At 31.5% G+C, this 12,484-nt stretch overlaps 2 protein-coding genes across 2 annotated transcripts; both read right to left on the bottom strand.

Moving 5' to 3' along the window:
* Positions 1–217: 217 nt before the first annotated feature.
* LOC149957645 (uncharacterized) lies at positions 218–2,182 on the bottom strand. The gene is made up of 8 exons (XM_090167116.1): positions 1,896–2,182; positions 1,536–1,802; positions 1,380–1,470; positions 1,078–1,254; positions 806–1,012; positions 482–671; positions 345–421; positions 218–256 (listed from the first exon to the last, which is right to left on the bottom strand). Exons 1-8 carry the CDS (start codon positions 2,180–2,182, stop codon positions 218–220), a joined length of 1,335 nt encoding a protein of 444 aa, XP_090023242.1.
* A 39-nt stretch (positions 2,183–2,221) lies between these two features.
* Positions 2,222–4,672, bottom strand: LOC149957646 (uncharacterized). Its single transcript, XM_090167117.1, has one exon. It carries the CDS (start codon positions 4,670–4,672, stop codon positions 2,222–2,224), a length of 2,451 nt encoding a protein of 816 aa, XP_090023243.1.
* Between the last annotated feature and the right edge of the window lie 7,812 nt (positions 4,673–12,484).

A 12,484-nucleotide genomic window follows, 5' to 3' on the forward strand; every position in this document is an offset into this window, starting at 1 on the left:
TGACCAGCATTTTCTAGCCTATTTTAATTGTTGTCATTGAAATATAATTTTTACTGCGCTTGTGCGGTATTTTTTTATGTTATCACCAGTTTAGCAGAAAGTATTCTTCAGTCTAAAAATGAACTTGCCGGCGCAATTGCAAAAAATATACCAAAGATGAACAATTGTACAAAAGGCTTAAATAAATACTGGTATTTTAATTTCCTTACACTATTTTCTAAAAACACAAGTTTTTTTGACGCCTATCCCCAAAAAGCTTAAAAAAAATTTCAATTGAAGTAAAACTTTTAGAATTTTTTCAAACCATTAATTGACGTAAATAATTTTACGAAACAAATATTTACCTCATTGATGTACAAAAGATCAGAATCTTCCGAAAACAGAGTGCAAAAAAGCAAAATTGCCGCATCTACTTCTAGCTCTGTAAAATTAAAAACAAATTAATTTTGGATTCCAATCTTACCCGTGGTATTTATCTTACCATGAAACTCGCTTTGTAACTCAATATCTTTCTTCTTTTCCAATAATTCGAGAATTGCTTTGCTTTTAGATGATTTTTTTTTCGCTAATTCTAAAATTTTGTTTTTTTTTTGAGTCATGTGACTTATAAAGGTGTGATTTATATCCAAGCCGTTTGATTTTCCACAAATTCGTGCGAGTTCCTCGATTAACTGTAAAATATTTTGTATAGTATAAAATATATTACGTTATGATATAAAATATATTTTATTATATAGAAGAAAATATATTATATATTATATTTTATACAGTCTTAATTATATTTAGATAAAAGCCACGCCTTTACTTCATTTTCCTTTGCTAAAGCTGGAAATTTTTCAAGAATTTCTGAAATATCTTTTTGGATTGAAAATTTTTGACGGAAATTGAACGTTTTAGTCATTTTTTCATTTACTAAACTTTGGTCAATTTTGCTGTGTTTTAACTCATTACACAAGAGTTTTAGGTGCTCTTTAATGCTGTTGTCGTCTTCCGCATGCGAAAGGTCTTGAAGCTGAAATTTATTTTATAATAATTTTATTGAGACATAAAGAGAAAAAAATATAATAGTCTATTTACATGTAATATTCTTGGTTTTGTGATTTGTTTTAACTCATTTTCTTTGGAAGTCGCTTTCTCTTTTCCTAGACTTCGGCATGAACCGAACTTCTTTTTCATTTCGATAACTTTCTTAAGTTTGGTCAAAGGCATCCGTTCGTGTCGAAATTTTTGTCTTATTGCCAAAACCCAATTAGCCTAATACAAATTAAAAATACATAAATATTGATTAGTTTATATTGGTCCGAAGAAAAAGATGTTTTATATCTTAGAAATATAAATAGATTTAAAATAGTATTTTTATGAGGAGTTAGTTAACTTACGTGTTTCGGCCTGAGTTTCGGGTCAGCCAGAAATGGATGTTTCGCCACCAATAACATTCCAATCTTTTGATATTCGTCTTTTGTTGGATACCTTCAAAAAATAAATATTAACATATTCTAATATTATCAGGCGGGTATTGAATCTATATAACTTACAATACGTGAGTTCTCATGTCTTCGTAAATGGCAGAGATAATTTTCCCACGGTACTTTTTCCCAAAAAGGGTCCTATCTTTGCTTCTAATCAATTGTTCAACTTCATTAGAGAAGTTCGGAATTGAGTACTTAAGGGGCAATTCCCCTTCGTCACGGTCCCGTAAGCCAGATTCCATATCTTCAGATACTTCGTTAGAATTTCTTTGGTGCGGTGAATTTAAATCTATGCCAACATCAATTTCCATAGTAGTTTCATCTCGTTCCGGCCTTTAGAATTGTGAATTGTATTATTAGTTTATAAGCTTAATTGTTTTAAATATGAGAAATGGATAGGAAAGGAAAATTGTTTGTCACACTTACTCGGCTGGATTTTGCTCTGCCCCATCTTCGGTTGATGTTTGCTTTAGCCCAACGTGGTCTACTACTTGAACTTTCAGTTTCGATTTGTTTACTGGGAGGCTACCAGTTGTTTCTAGGTCAATCCAATCCGACCAACTTTCTTGGTAAATTTGCAAAAAAGTTACATCTTTTTGGAACGTTGTTCCAATCTCGTTCATTAAATCTTTGATTGTCAAAGTAGAATTAACATTTATAATTTTCTTTCTCTCTTCACATGTTACGTGATATGTCATATAGCTATCAGCCATGCTATACAAAAATTTTAAAAACACAGATGTATCAGTCTTTTAAGCTTTGCAAAGCCAATGGTGCAATTTGACGTATTCCTCTCCTCCAGACTTAAATGAATGTATTGGGGGATGAAACATTTTTGCTGTACCCGGAGTCAAAAGCTCCCACGTATTTATATCTTTCACTGAATACGATGCCATATGCTGATTACAGCTGTGAGTTTGATATAATCTTACACAAAGTACCAACTCATTTTTTATTTTCAAAACGTATAAAATTTTGTAAAATATTGGAATATTCTCAGCTTCGATAAGATCGAAAATAAAAAAAAAGTCTTTTGCATATTTAACGCTATTTTTAATTAACGATTTGGTTTCCATTATAACATCCGTGTCGACTAAACTAAAACGATCTACTATACAATCTCTTAAACCACTCGGTAACTCTTTTATATCAATTTCTTTACATTTGCCCTCATCATTATCATTTTCGAAACATTGGCTACCACTTTGTAACCAACATAATAATTTTTGATGTCGATTAGCAATTGTTTTGGCAATATTTTTAAAATTTCTAGCTTTGAAAGCCATATTTTTGAAATATTGGTGTTTAGCTTCATATCGCATACACCAGTGTCTAATTAAAGGTCCGTATTCCTCTATTAACCGAGGATAATGGATAAGATAGTGAACCTTAGTAATAAAACTAGTGGGAGATAGTTCTTGAAGTGCCTCGCAAAAATCAGAAATTTGGTATTTTAAATAAGAAAGCCAATGTTTTGAAATAGCCGGCGCTGTAACAATCTGAACTATTTCAGTCAATAATATTATAAGCTGCCAATGTTTATTTTCAGAAAGAACAATATCTCCTAAAATCATTGGAAAAATATAAAAGAGGCATTTTTTTTGTGAAGCACTTCCGCATATTTTTCCCGCTGCTGTTAAAACTCTATTGCTAATTAGTACGGGTTTATTTCCTCTCTCAAGTTCACCATAGTGAAAAGATTCAATTTTAGAATTAAGATAGTCTAAAGAAAAAAGTCCACTTTTTACAAACTCTGTTATTACCAATTTCATAATTTTGGGAATTACGCCTTCAAATAGGTCATGCATTAAGTCGGGGGGAAATGACTCGGTAAATTTGAAGTGAGGTATAGATATAAATGGGCAATCTCTAACAACACCGTATATTTTTGCATTGTCTGAGTTTTTTTTTACTTCCGCTACGTGGTATTTATGCACAGCTTCAGTTCTTAAGATAAAGCTATCCTCGCTAAATTCCGTAGAAATTTGCTCTTTGGTTGCCATACAAATACGACAAATTCTTCCGCTCGAAAAATGTTTTGTTAAACCACCGAAACAGTGAGCCGAAAGGTTGTCGGCACATATTGTTGTTATTGAACCCCTAACAACTTTTCGGTGTTTCTCAATGAAAATTCCCTCGGATTGCAACATTTTTAAGTCATTTATAACTGGCTCTAAAATTTTGTCATAGCCGTACTTTAAGACATGCGTGTATTTAAAAGCGCTAAGCAAGAAGATTTGGCTGAGTTTGCTTCGACGATAGACTTTGACATTGCCAATTGTAAAATATAATAACGTAATTTTGTTTAAACCTCTCTTTCCACCTAATGGGTTACAAAGCTCCACTTCGTCCAAGTACAATTGAATCCGTAACATAACGTCTTTTATGGGGTTATATAAAAAACTCTTTCTTTTAAAAACCTCGCCATCACTAAAATCACTTAAAACATCTGTATTCAAAACCTTTTCCTTGTTTAATCTAGCTTTATCTTCCATAATATCTTGCCAAATGTCATCGTGATTTAATAACATTTTTATAACTTTTCCTATTGGTACCATTACAGTTGTATCTTTAATTTCTCTTTTTTTAATTTTTCTGACCCCTAAGACAAATTCTTCTGGCTCAACTAGATTCAGTGATTTTTTACAATACGCGTTAAGTACGTGCTCACTTTTAATTATACTAGTTACTGAAGTTGCAAGATGAGGATTTTCAATAATGTTTTCTCTAGGTAGCTCTAAGCAGCTTTCTAAAATCCCGCTTAGGTCATTAGCTATATTCTGGGCAACAGAAGAAGGAAGTTGATGCTGCTCTCTAATTTTTAATAGAAATAACGCGACGTTTTTTCTAAGCTTGTCTATGTCGAGTGCATCTTCGTGGCTAACTTCTTCGTTTTGTAAACTATTATTATCAAACCCATCAAAGCTAAAGTCATCTACGCTAATCTCAGGGGTTGGGGAAACGAGATTGGCAACGATATCTGATCTAGCATTGTCTTTTAAATGAATTGGATGTTTTCTATATAAGTGCTTCCTGAAGGATTCGATATTTTTAAATGTATAAGCACATTGCGGAACAGGACAGGTAACGCTAAATCCGGGCTGCGGCCAGTGCAAAATTTTCATGTGAGAGAAAAGTTTGAGCAAATAAGTTCTTTCCGTTTTGCAAATAGAACAAATGTAATTTAATGGGAGTGGGTCCATTGTTTTCAAATTGTAAACTGATAGAGAACTGCGTTGCCCTCACATGCTCTTTATAACCCTGTAATGAAGTCAAAACAAAGAAATTGAAACGTTACACTTTCAGAGAGATAGTTTAATCGCGATTTAATCAGTATACTCTTGTTTTAATCAACTTAATTGTGGGTTAATAACTAAAACGTGATTTTGTCGGATTTAATCGATCGAGAATGCAAACTTTAACATGGGAGTGAACGGCCCCTCGGGAAAAATACTGTACCAAATTCATAAAAAAATATTACATCATCTGATAAAAAATGAAGAGCGAACTTGAGAGGATGTAAAGAGATTTCAGTAAAACTATTAGTGAGAGTAAATTGTTTAAAAATTGCATAAAGCTCTTTTATTACGTTTAAAATTCCCAAATATTAGTTTAGTCTGGCACTCAGTCAAAGATATTTTAGTACAAAAGCGTTAGTCTTTGGAGAGAATACACAAACACGAAAAAACGTAAACCATACTTAAAGCAAAGGATAAAGTAAGTCGACAAATATATTTTATTAGCTAAGTTATATCATACTTTTTAAAGATATTGAAATGATAACGAAGCGCGGAATTATTTAAGCGACTAAATAAAATATTGCTTAATTTTAAATTACAGTTGAAATGTAAACTTGTCGAATGACTTACGTATCCTTTTAAAAACCGATTTAAAATTATCTAATTTTAAATCTTAACTTACTGTATGACTTAAGTTTGTGATATATGAAGACCCATTGGTTTAAAAACGCAAATAATAGTTTATAGTCTTAGTCGATAGCTACGCCGCAAAATTTTCGTTTTGAAACGAAAACATTTGAGAGAGTTGGCCGTTTTCGGGGTATCGAAATCTGGCAGCATTGCCTGCCTTCCGGCCTGTATCTCCATACCGAAAATGGCCGACGATTACGCCGCCGAAAATATTTTACTAAACAGATCGGCGGCGTTTTTGACCGTTATTTTGAATTAGCGACTAAGACTAAAGCTAAACTCAAAAATCAACCATTATGAATTTGTAATTAAAGTACTGTTTATTTACGGTTAAATTCTGAAATAAGTTAAAATATTTTAAGCATAATTAAAGACATTTAGTTACAACTTTTCTATAAAATTTTAGAAATAAAGTAAAAATCTAAATATATTACAAATTAAAATGTGCGCTTTTTATTTTTTTAATGGGTTTTCAAATATAATACCAATGAACTTAGATTATACTTAAGATTACTTACTTTTTAGACAAAAATGAAAGTTGTTAAACAAATAAGACTCCAATTATCGGATTCTTCAATTCGAAATTATCCCTCGTGGTGGACGTGGTATATTCCTGCACTCTATACCGATTACCGTGACGAAATAATATACTACCGAATTACAAGCCGCGAAGGGTAGAAAGTGAGTGACCGTTGGTAAACGGCCGTGTCCTATACAGTTAAGCGCTAAACTATTTTCCTAGAAAACGGGAAATTCCTTTGCGCCCTCCCGGGGTCTCTCCATATACTGTGTTGGTGGGGGGGGGGCAACCCGTTTCGAGATGTTTGACTGGGCAAGGAATGAGCGACCAGTGGTGTTGCAATTTGGAAAAACCACGTCGTTTCCCTTAAAATATTATCAGTTTCGGACAGCCTGGCCGTTTGGGGAGGCTTAGCTCCCGCCAGAGATATTGAGATGGACGCGTCCATGCTCCATCCCATTTTCCTGACCTATGACGTCGTCATTGTTATTTTTCTAGGGAATTTACGCTCGAGAATTTACAATATTTTTCTTTGGAGCTTATGCTGAAAAAGGTGGGGGGGGGGGGGGGGGGGTGATATGTTACATTTAAATTTTATAAGGGTAGTTATTATTTATTAATTTTCGTTTTAAGGTTGTTATTCTAATTCTAATACTTAATTTAGTTATTTAATATATAGGTTTGTAAATATCAGAAAATTTAACATGAATTTTGATATTAGTAAAAAGCATTTTATACTTCCTTTTTCCCGCTAGTTTTAATGAAATCTAAAAATTAAAAGTAATGCCATTGAAGTTAATGAAATTTAAAATTAGTGCTATTTATATTATTATGTATTGCTTCTTAATTTCTTAAATAAGTTACTAAATTGTAATTTTTTGTTAAAACGAGGCTAAAGTTTAATTTGTGCTGAGTCGAACAATAAAATGTTTTATTTAGTACAAAATGAAACGTAATATACAAAACTTAAAAATCTTAGTAGAACTAATATATTTCGTTATCTTTCTATTGAGAACAGAAAAAAGCAATTTAATATCGCCACCTAGAGAATGTTTAATGTTACATTTAAAGTTATTTAAAATTAAAGTATTTTTATTACTGAGTATAGGTATTTTTTTTTTATAAAATGCGTTACTCAGTTAAAAATTTATTTATTTTTAAAAATTGTTATGAAAGACAAACTTATTTAGGTTCCTATAAAACCCCAATTGTTTTATCATGAACCCTGACGTCAAGTAAGTAATCGTAACGTTCTACTAAAAACCCCGAGGCTGAATTATAAAACCATAAGTTCAATGTCAAACCCACGGATTTAAAAATAAACCTTTTACGTTCTGAAATGAACCCTTGGTCTAAAGAAACGGCAAAATGTTCTGTGTTGAACCCGGGGACTCAAGAAAGAACCCATATATGTTCCATAAAAAACCCCAATGTTCTATTACAAACCTACAAGTTCTGTGTAACACCCAAAGGTTCTATAATAAACGCTTAGGTTCTACATCTATCCCAGAGATTCAACTTAGAACCATTCAAATCACTAAGAACCGCAATAGTTCCACAAAGAACGGTGGAGTTCTAAAAAAAACCCATTACGAACCCTTTTTTCTAAGAGTGTAGTTGCAACGACCGTTGTATAATTTTAACTCATCCGCCAGCTAAACTGTGAACACTGACTGATTTGTCGTCAAGACATCAAAAAAACCTCGTCTCCGAGATGTTTTTTGATGAGCATCGGATGCCCATCGTGACGTCAAATCGGAAACACGAAAAATGGTACATTTACAAAATGTTCGCATCGATTACTCATCGATGTTTTTTGATGAGCGTTACTGAACGTACCCAAAGTCTACAGGGTGTTACATTTAACACTGCTTAACCTAGAATTAAGAAACATTTTACACTGACTAACCTAGAACTGTGAAGTTTTTTTACAATTTTTGACCTAGAATTGGGAAATGTTTAACACTGTTTAACCTAGAATTGGATTTTTCTTCATTTTAACATAGAATCGTTAATTTTTTTACACTGTGTAACCAAGAATTGTGAAATTTTTTATACGGTTTAACCTAGAATAGGCTGATAAAAGTGTTAATACGCCCTTTTGTTCAAGTTAAATCACACCTTTAAAAGTGTTAATACGCCCTTTATTAAGAGTTAAATCACACCTTGTAAAGAGTTAATACACCCTTCATTAAGAGTTAAATCACACATTGTAAAGAGTTAATACGCCTTTTATTAAGAGTTAAATCACACCTTGTAAAGAGTTAATACACCCTTCATCAAGAGTTAAATCACACATTGTAAAGAGTTAATACACCCTTCATTAAGAGTTAAATCACACATTGTAAAAGGTTAATACGCCTTTTATTAAGAGTTAAATCACACCTTGTAAAGAGTTAATACACCTTTCATTAAGAGTTAAATCACATATTGTAAAGAGTTAATACGCCTTTTATTAAGAGTTAAATCACACCTTGTAAAGAGTTAATACACCCTTCATTAAGAGTTAAATCACACATTGTAAAGAGTTAATACACCCTTCATTAAGAGTTAAATCACACATTGTAAAGAGTTAATACGCCTTTTATTAAGAGTTAAATCACACCTTGTAAAGAGTTAATACACCCTTCATTAAGAGTTAAATCACACATTGTAAAGAGTTAAGAACACCCTTCATTAAGAGATAAATCACACCTTGTAAAGAGTTAATACACCCTGCATTAAGAGTTAAATCACACATTGTAAAGAGTTAATACACCCTTCATTAAGAGTTAAATCACACATTGTAAAGAGTTAATACGCCTTTTATTAAGAGTTAAATCACACCTTGTAAAGAGTTAATACACCCTTCATTAAGAGTTAAATCACATATTGTAAAGAGTTAATACGCCTTTTATTAAGAGTTAAATCACACCTTGTAAAGAGTTAATACACCCTTCATTAAGAGTTAAATCACACATTGTAAAGAGTTAATACGCCTTTTATTAAGAGTTAAATCACACCTTGTAAAGAGTTAATACACCCTTCATTAAGAGTTAAATCACATATTGTAAAGAGTTAATACGCCTTTTATTAAGAGTTAAATCACACCTTGTAAAGAGTTAATACACCCTTCATTAAGAGTTAAATCACACATTGTAAAGAGTTAATACACCCTTCATTAAGAGTTAAATCACACATTGTAAAGAGTTAATACGCCTTTTATTAAGAGTTAAATCACACCTTGTAAAGAGTTAATACACCCTTCATTAAGAGTTAAATCACACATTGTAAAGAGTTAATACACCCTTCATTAAGAGATAAATCACACCTTGTAAAGAGTTAATACACCCTGCATTAAGAGTTAAATCACACATTGTAAAGAGTTAATACACCCTTCATTAAGAGTTAAATCACATATTGTAAAGAGTTAATACGCCTTTTATTAAGAGTTAAATCACACCTTGTAAAGAGTTAATACACCCTTCATTAAGAGTTAAATCACACATTGTAAAGAGTTAATACACCCTTCATTAAGAGTTAAATCACACATTGTAAAGAGTTAATACGCCTTTTATTAAGAGTTAAATCACACCTTGTAAAGAGTTAATACACCCTTCATTAAGAGTTAAATCACACATTGTAAAGAGTTAATACACCCTTCATTAAGAGATAAATCACACCTTGTAAAGAGTTAATACACCCTGCATTAAGAGTTAAATCACACATTGTAAAGAGTTAATACACCCTTCATTAAGAGTTAAATCACACATTGTAAAGAGTTAATACACCCTTCATTAAGAGTTAAATCACATATTGTAAAGAGTTAATACGCCTTTTATTAAGAGTTAAATCACACCTTGTAAAGAGTTAATACACCCTTCATTAAGAGTTAAATCACACATTGTAAAGAGTTAATACACCCTGCATTAAGAGTTAAATCACACATTGTAAAGAGTTAATACGCCTTTTATTAAGAGTTAAATCACACCTTGTAAAGAGTTAATACACCCTTCATTAAGAGTTAAATCACACATTGTAAAGAGTTAATACACCCTTCATTAAGAGTTAAATCACACATTGTAAAGAGTTAATACGCCTTTTATTAAGAGTTAAATCACACCTTGTAAAGAGTTAATACACCCTTCATTAAGAGTTAAATCACACATTTGTAAAGAGTTAATACACCCTTCATTAAGAGATAAATCACACCTTGTAAAGAGTTAATACACCCTTCATTAAGAGTTAAATCACACATTGTAAAGAGTTAATACGCCTTTTATTAAGAGATAAATCACACCTTGTAAAGAGTTAATACACTCTTCATTAAGAGTTAAATCACACATTGTAAAGAGTTAATACGCCTTTTATTAAGAGTTAATACGCCTTTTATTAAGAGTTAATACGCCTTTTATTAAGAGTTAAATCACACCTTGTAAAGAGTTAATACACCCTTCATTAAGAGTTAAATCACACATTGTAAAGAGTTGTTACGCCTTTTATTAAGAGTTAAATCACACATTGTAAAGAGTTAATACGCCTTTTATTAAGAGTTAAATCACACCTTGTAAAGAGTTAATACACCCTTCATTAAGAGTTAAATCACACATTGTAAAGAGTTAATACGCCTTTTATTAAGAGTTAAATCACACCTTGTAAAGAGTTAATACACCCTTCATTAAGAGTTAAATCACACATTGTAAAGAGTTAATACGCCTTTTATTAAGAGTTAAATCACACCTTGTAAAGAGTTAATACACCCTTCATTAAGAGTTAAATCACACATTGTAAAGAGTTAATACACCCTTCATTAATAGTTAAATCACACATTGTAAAGAGTTAATACGCCTTTTATTAAGAGTTAAATAACACCTTGTAAAGAGTTAATACACCCTTCATTAAGAGTTAAATCACACATTGTAAAGAGTTAATACGCCTTTTATTAAGAGTTAAATCACACCTTGTAAAGAGTTAATACACCCTTCATTAAGAGTTAAATCACACATTGTAAAGAGTTAATACACCCTTCATTAAGAGATAAATCACACCTTGTAAAGAGTTAATACCCCCTTCATTAAGAGTTAAATCACACATTGTAAAGAGTTAATACGCCTTTTATTAAGAGTTAAATCACACCTTGTAAAGAGTTAATACACCCTTCATTAAGAGTTAAATCACACATTGTAAAGAGTTAATACACCCTTCATTAAGAGATAAATCACACCTTGTAAAGAGTTAATACACCCTTCATTAAGAGTTAAATCACACATTGTAAAGAGTTAATACGCCTTTTATTAAGAGTTAATACGCCTTTTATTAAGAGTTAATACGACTTTTATTAAGAGTTAAATCACACCTTGTAAAGAGTTAATACACCCTTCATTAAGAGTTAAATCACACATTGTAAAGAGTTAATACACCCTTCATTAAGAGATAAATCACACCTTGTAAAGAGTTAATACACCCTTCATTAAGAGTTAAATCACACATTGTAAAGAGTTAATACACCCTTCATTAAGAGATAAATCACACCTTGTAAAGAGTTAATACACCCTTCATTAAGAGTTAAATCACACATTGTAAAGAGTTAATACGCCTTTTATTAAGAGTTAAATCACACCTTGTAAAGAGTTAATACACCCTTCATTAAGAGTTAAATCACACATTGTAAAGAGTTAATACGCCTTTTATTAAGAGTTAAATCACACCTTGTAAAGAGTTAATACACCCTTCATTAAGAGTTAAATCACACATTGTAAAGAGTTAATACGCCTTTTATTAAGAGTTAAATCACACCTTGTAAAGAGTTAATACGCCTTTTATTAAGAGTTAAATCACACCTTTAAAACCTTAAAAAGTTTTAATACGCCCTTTATTAAGAGTTAAATCACACCTTTAAAAGTGTTAATACGCCCATTTAATAGTTAAATCACAATATTAAATCTACAACGCCTAGGCCAATGAAATGATCCATAACCCCAAATTTCACCATCGCGCAAAGCCTATCAACATCCATGAATAGGTCGATAAAAATATTTCGCCTAAGTTGTTCTCTTTCCCTCACTACTAGAGGATTTCGGAAAGGGGGTACGAAGGGGAAGTAAGTCTGTGACGTATGTTCAACAGCAGTGCCATCTATCTACATATACCAAAACTATAAAAAACCTTCAAAACCAATTTCGTCTGCTGCAGTATTTTTGTGGGAAACATAAGCCTTAGCAAGAATCGTGGCCTTACGCGAACGTTTCTTATGATTAACACGTAAATTATAAGTTAAAAATATAAAATGAATCGTCTAATTGGACTTAAGAATTCTTTTCTAATTCAATTAATGATAATCTGGAAAAAAATTTGAAAATATATTGTTATTTGGTAAATTTTTTTTCTGAACCCCTTCTTGATGTAAAAAAATTAAATATTAAAATCACAAATATAATTTTTTATTACTGGTATTATCCCTTTCTCACCATTATCTTCTAAATCTAAATTTCTTTAAAATCAAAAGTAACTTAAAAATATCACAGTTAAATATTGCATTTATTCATTAACAAACAAAATGAACCACAAAGTAGCCGCAACATGGCTAC

This window comes from Leiobunum rupestre, chromosome 2 (genome assembly GCF_980474605.1).
Source record: "Leiobunum rupestre chromosome 2, qqLeiRupe1.1.hap1, whole genome shotgun sequence".
Taxonomy (NCBI): domain Eukaryota; kingdom Metazoa; phylum Arthropoda; class Arachnida; order Opiliones; family Sclerosomatidae; genus Leiobunum; species Leiobunum rupestre.